Source organism: Acanthisitta chloris, unplaced genomic scaffold, assembly GCF_000695815.1.
Source record: "Acanthisitta chloris isolate BGI_N310 unplaced genomic scaffold, ASM69581v1 scaffold27104, whole genome shotgun sequence".
Taxonomy (NCBI): domain Eukaryota; kingdom Metazoa; phylum Chordata; class Aves; order Passeriformes; family Acanthisittidae; genus Acanthisitta; species Acanthisitta chloris.
In genome coordinates this window covers 1-6918 of record NW_008671386.1, presented here as the reverse complement: position 1 = coordinate 6918, position 6918 = coordinate 1, and the positions used below count along the sequence as shown (strand labels likewise).

The 6918-nt window shown below is 41.8% G+C and overlaps 1 protein-coding gene across 1 annotated transcript; it reads right to left on the bottom strand.

Annotated features, from left to right (window-relative positions):
- Positions 1 to 2839: 2839 nt before the first annotated feature.
- Positions 2840 to 6051, bottom strand: TMEM231 (transmembrane protein 231; the record flags this gene model as incomplete). The annotated part of the gene is made up of 5 exons (XM_009074082.1): positions 2840 to 3022; positions 3873 to 3994; positions 4115 to 4196; positions 4466 to 4609; positions 5923 to 6051. Coding segments are annotated over 5 exons (660 nt in total), but the record flags the coding sequence as incomplete, so codon positions are not given.
- Between the last annotated feature and the right edge of the window lie 867 nt (positions 6052 to 6918).

Below are 6918 nucleotides of genomic sequence, written 5' to 3'. Positions count from 1 at the left end.
CGCGGACAGCCGCAGGCTGCTGCCCGGCACAACGCGCTGCCCCCACTGTTGTCAGGCACCGAGGGGGTTTCTTTTCCCCGAGCTGCACCCCTTGAAGACTCCCGAAGCATGGCTCTGCCACGGCCACATTCCCACTTCGGTCTGCGCTCAGGACTTGTAACCGGCTGCTTAGTTCTTCTTACGGAACCACTTAACAGAAAGTTGATTAATCCTAGCAAGCCGCTGTGTCCTCCCTCGGCAAAGAGCATTTAGATTGCTCACTGACGTGTCCACAGAAGATCTCTAGTAGCACTGTAGTGACTGGCAGTGGCTTTAGGCTTTTTTGTCTTTTTATTTTGTGTTGCTCAGCAAGATAAAGAGTCCTTGCAAAGAGCCTTCTGAGAAAGACCCTTCCTAAACCTTCTTTAAAGCTAGTCACAATGAATTCTCAGGTATATTTTCCCCTGTACTTCAGTTTATTGCTACAGCCATTAAATTTCACCTTTTTTCTATTGCTTTGTTACTTACAGAAGTAGAGTGCCTATTCAAGCTTGAGAAAGGAGTGAGAACCATGAACCAAGAAGTACAGTCAGTATAAAAGTGATCCAGGAAGTTAGCACAGCAGAGGTAACACAAATAGGTTTTGCTTTTTCCCCTGCTGTAGTCACAACCACCTTTGCTGCTCCTTTTACCCTGCATTCACTTACTAGTCCCAGTCATGAAACAAGTCAAAAGAAATGGACAGACTGTCTCAGGTCATACTAAACAGTTACATGCCACCTGCAAGCAAATATTTCTTTCTGATATTCTCCTTTTAACTTATATAGTTCTCCTGTTAAATGACTATATAGGATTTTTCCACCTTTCTCCTTCTAAAGGAAAAGAGAACATAAGGATATTTTTTCTCACTATTTCCTGAACCAGACCCATTTTGCAGTTTTTATTTCACATGCATTCACTGGACTGTTGCTCTGAGCAGCATCACTTGTCATAACCTAATGTGAAAAGCTACAATAGGAGAGGAAAATGAGACAGGGATTAATGGAGTTTTGCAGTGCTGTTGCCTTTTGGCATTAGTCCCTTCCATGCTCCAGTTGCTACCTTAAACATGTTTCTGTTCAGCTTGGAGGACCACTGTTACACATTCCTTTTTTGTGGGAGCACAACATTCAAACCCTCATGCCCACCCTGATGCTTGTGCACACACATTCCAAGTTCATTCAGGAAATTGACTTGTCTAAAAACACTATTATATTTGGTAAAGATCATCTTAACCATAATAAACTCCCTGAATTAACTTATGCAGTCATGCAAGCACTATCACCACTGCAAGAGGGAAAAGCTGGGACTACAGCATACTAAGCATACATCAGCTTGAGATATTGGGGCAACAAACTCACAGGGCCCTTCATTCATCTTGCATAGTGCCTAGAAACACTACAAAGCAGTACAAAGTTCCTTGGACTCTGAAGATGCTGATACAAAGTCAATTATCATAGAATCACAGAATTTTAGGGGTTGGAATGGACCTTACAGATCATCTGTAATCCCAACCCCCTGCCCTGGGCAGGGACACCACCTCACTAGAGCAGGTTGCTCAAGGCTTTGTCCAACCTGGCTGTGAACACTGTCAGGGTTGGGGCAGCCACAGCCATCCTGGGCAACCCGTGCCAGTGTCTCACCACCCTCACAAGAAAAAGCTTTCTTCTAATATCTAACCTAAACTTCCCCTCTTTCAATTTGAACCCATAGCCCTTGTCCTATCACTGCAGTTCCTAACAAAGAGCTCCTCTCTGGCTCCCTTGTAGGCCCTTCGGATATTGAAAAGTTATGAACAGACCTAGGCTGTTGATATCTATCTTTGATAGATCAAAGAGCAAATTGGAGTTTTCTGGAACAGGTAGGTCTCCAAACTGCCAGAATGTTGAATTCAGGAGGACAATAGCCAAAAGGTGAGGTACTGTTCTTTCATATTTCATAGCTGGACTGTCTCAAAATTTCAAGAGAAGCACAGACAATTTTGTGCAGAATTCTAGCATCAAGAATTGGTTTAGATTCTCTCCTGCCATAGGACATAGTCCTTCAGTGCATACCAGGTGATTCTAACTTTTATCTGCCCTAAGCTATTTAAGTTCTGAAGGTAATTGTTCACTTGCTTTGGAACTCTGAAGCCTCTCTCGTAGCATTTTTTGTCTTCTGGCCAGTTTTCAGGCTTCTGTTTCACGCTTCACAATTAATGGTTTAGTTGTACAGTAACAATGCCAATAGCAAATGGCTGTGCAAACCTTGGAGACTGTATCACCCACAACCTGGTTTCTCACATCAGCCTTGAATTTATGTATCACCCAATTTAATACCTAAATCACTGAGCACATGAAGCTGCAGTTACAGAAGTTTCTCTGACCTTAACTCACCTATACATTTTTTCACATTCCTCATTTTCATTTCACAGTTCATGTAAATGCATGTACACATAGATCTTGACAGAACTCTAAATCAGCAGTGAATTCAATTACAAGACAGTAAAAACAGTTCATGTTGTTACTTTAGCACACTATTTACAGTTTTTGAAGTGTAGCAAAATTAAGGTCATGCAAAAGCAGACTCATTGCTTTCTACTGGGTTTTGAAGCAAAAAGATACCAAGGCACTGTCAAAACCATTAACACTTCCATTCCCAAAGCAGTGTTCCCAGAGGAATTAGACAAATGAACATGTATTTTAAAAAGGAAGCACAAACAGAGCATACTTGGAATATACTCACAAAGTTCTGATCTTCCAAAGGAAAAAGTGTAGAGAGAATAAAAGCAGGTATCTAGTTGTCAATCGTGTTCCTTCAAAGTGTTCTCAGGCATCTCTCCTCAGGACTGGTGCTCCTTGTAGGATAGTACTGGAGACACCGGAGGAACTGGTGTTATTGGAATTGTAGTCAACACCTGATTCCGGAACACAAACATCTTAATCCTGCCAAACACCCAAAGGAAGACAAGGAGGATGCTGACATACTGGATCCAGGCAAATTTAATGATTTCCCAGAATCCTGGCTGATATTTAAAGAAAGTCAAGGCATTTTAATTAAGAAGCTTTTGTTGCTACCACGGCATAGCTAAACAAAGGAACTCGGAGTCAGAAAGGCATAAAACTGGTTAAGACATCAGTTTCTGTGGCAAATGCAAATCCTCTGAGCCATGCAAACACCTGTAAGTCTTTTACCCTAGAAGGTAACAAAAGCTGCAGAGAATGTCTGTCCCAGAAGACATTTAAATCAATTCTGGGTAAAGCACCTATTTTGTGCCTGACTCACCACAAGGCAGTTATTGATAATACTCAGGCAGGCAAGCAAACCTTGTAAGAAGTGTGCTCCATACAGGTTGTTTTAAACACTGACTTGTTCTTGTCTAAGAAAATGAGCAAAGAACAAAATGAATGAAGAATTAGGTTGTAAAAAAAAAGTTCAGGTCTGTTGGCACATGTAACAGATTTACTACATCCACTGCAGGAGTTACTATTTGGAGAGCTCATCTGGCATACAGATGTCTAATGATTTGCTTTAGGTCACAGACTACAGAGTATCATGCTTTGCTAGCAGCACTCATGACAGACTGGGACAGCAAGTGCTGCATGAGCAAAGCAAGATTCACTGACAACACTCACTGAGAATGGCTAAGAAAGCGCCTTAAAGCTCTGTTTAGTAAAGCTGAAAAGCAACACAGGTTCCCAGCAGAGAAAGGCAAAAAGAAGTTATGCAAGCAGAACCATCCGGAGGAATGGGCAAATAGGTATTTTGTTGACTTCAGAACTTCAGCGTTTGCTTAGCTAATAAAAGTTTCATCTAGAAGCAAACTGTTTTCATTTGGCCCAAATAATGCAATCCAGTTGTGCCACAGTTCACACAGTTTCCAAAGGATATAAGATAACTTCCATCGGATAGCGAATAGTGGCATCAATGACAAATGGTGTATCTGCTGCTCTTCCAGTCATCCAGACAGGGCTGGGATCAGAAAAGACTGTTGTCACTAAAATGGGAAAGGAAACATCCAGGTTAAGGGGCTTAACACAGAACTCGAATGCCTCACAAAACAGCAGCCAGTATGGTACTACTGCTCTGTAGTTCATAGCTACACATTAAGCCTTACCATTTCTATCCCAGTATGCTGCAATGATGTTTGTTAGATCATAGTCACTTGCAAAAGGACTTGTGCCATTGACCACAGACACCTGTTACAACAAGGAGATGTTTGCATTATTTGTCCAGTCTTCAAGACTTTCTACTTTCTACAATGCCCTTGAAGGAATGCACATAAACACCAGACTGTACATCTTGGCAGAATAAACTCTCCTCTCTTTTAGCCTAACAAGAAAACACTGGTTCCAAAGTTCTACGGTTCACTCTGTGCAGAAGTATAAACAATTAGGGTGTCACCTATGATCCTAGGAGAATAAAGATGGGTGGGAAATTGATGGAGAAGGGAAAAAAGTTTCCTCACATTGTATCTGGTATCCAGTCCACAATGGTTAAGTAACTGCCTCTGGTTCAACTTCAGGTCTCCATTCATATAGAGCTGAGACCCTGGCACAGGAGAGAAAAACTGAAGAAAAGCCATGCTCTGCATCACAAATGTCGACATTCTCTGAAATGGTGAACACAAGAAAAGAGAATTTGGGGGAGGGAACACAACACACTTTTCTACCTCTTTGTATCTACAAATTTTTTGCATAGATCTGATTTTTTTCTGATTCCCAAGTTTCAGACCATCATATTAGTTTAAACAAGGGAACACCAAATAAAAAATATGCTATTTTTAAAAATGAACTTTGTTATTAGTTAACTAACATTATTAACAAAAGTTCCACAGGAAATTCAGTGAAGTCCAACAGTCTGTGGCTAAAGAAAGAGATTTTAATTGCCATGGCATGTAAAAAGCAGTAAGATGACTAAACACCTTCACTGGAAACACATTTTGAAAAACTCAGCAGTCAAAATCAAGGACTCCTGCTCTGCAATAAGGACCAAATAAAGAAGTTCCTTAGCTCTTACCAGCCACTCAATCTGAAGGAAAATGCTCACATTTACTGTGGAATAAAAATGTTGTGATTTTGTAACTCTCTGTGATACTAACCACTGACCTAATACTTCAGCCCAAATTTAGGACTACAGGGCCTTTATTCTGGGCCTCATAGGTTTAAGAATGTTTTCCACATCACACATCTATGCCTGCTAAGCTCGTCAATCTGCAATCAGCAAAGTCTCTGAATAAACTAAGCCTAGTCTCCCTAGTAAAACAAATTGTGTGGCTGCATCTAATGTAGCTCTGCATTACTGTTCCTTTCAGATGTATCCATGGTTCTCTGTGCACTGCTGTTTTACTTGTGGGTTTAGGTATTAACTGCACTGCCACCTGAGACAGAGTGGCAGCAGAACTGCATTGTCTCATCTTCTGAAACACCTTCGTCCACCTCCCAGTTACAAAGACACAGATCCTGGCAGATGATTACCAATGCTTTGAGAGCTATTAAGTAAGCAAAATCTATGGCTATGAGGCTGCTGCTAAGGCCTGTCTCTGCATCTCAGAAAAGGAACTGGATATGTCAAGACCCAGCAGTGTGTAAGAATGCACATCCTTCTGCCTCCTGCAATACCCTGTTATTTCCTGGTGCCACCCACACCAATATCCACTGTTGTGCATTTCTGTCCTCTATGCTGCACTACAGCCTGAGAGAACACAGAGCTTCAAAAAATATAAGAATGTCTATCAAAGTGTATGAAGACATACAAGAGAGCTAGACTAGGAATGACACAGCAAAAGAGAAAATTACATATTTGTTAGAAAAACAAATAGTTTAGAGAGAAATTTCAAATGTAGAAAGTTTCTTTTCATCTTTTGTATAACCACCACTGGAATATTACACTGGGTCTATACTAAACAAAACTGGAAATGCTCACATAAAGCTGGTAGGAAAAGAGTAGAATCAGCTGAATGCCAACAACATCCTCGGTAGGTTGTAGTGGAAGTTCCAACTTAAAGTGCAACTGGTCCATTTTACCATCTTGATTTTTGTCTTCTTCTCTAGTCTAAAAACATAGGACTATTTTTTTAAGACAGGAATTTCTGTTAGAAAGAAAAACATAAAAGGTAAAACCCCAGGGGACCTCCACGACTGCAGCATGCAAATACTCAGGAAGCAAATAAACTGCATAGCTATGAAAGCAATAAAAAGCTGCTTGACATTATAGACAGAGAACTCGAGACACACAAGAAGCCTCCAGTGTTATCTGTTATACAACGCAGCACATGACCCCCTGAGGAGGGAAAGCTCACCAGACCCTTCAAGGTCTTTTCTGCCCTTCCCCATTCCAACCATCTCCCCTGCAGGCTACAAAGCCTTAGTGCTGCATCTCTGTGCAAATACGGGACTGATGGTCAGGCTGTTGCCTCCTGCACCTTGCAGCTTGTCTCTTAACGGCCTCAGCGTGCCAACTCCTGGCTGTGAGACAAGGTTGCCTGAGCTCCTGTGCCACAAATGCCCAGTGCTTCAGCTATTTGCCAACATAGCAGGACAGAGGCAGACAGAAAAAGGACTACCACTGTGGAATCCCGGAAGGAGCAGTGACCGCGGGGCAGAGGGTGTGTGCTTTAGAAAGCACTTCTCTCTCGAAACTAGGTTACCTAGCAACCCCTGCAAACTTCACTTTGCGTAGGGCCAGAGGGGGCACAACTACTTCAAGAAAAGTAAAACTGATGTGTTCATACAAACCACTGGCCGTGCTTAGGGACGTGGTTCAGTGGTGAAATTAGTAGAGTCAGGTTAATGGCTGGACTTGATGATCTCAAGGGTCTTTTCCAAGCTAAATAACTCTATATTACTTCAGTAACACTTAGAGGGAGTAAAACTGGACTCATTATAAAACCACTCAGCCGAAGCAAATTCTGACGCGAGG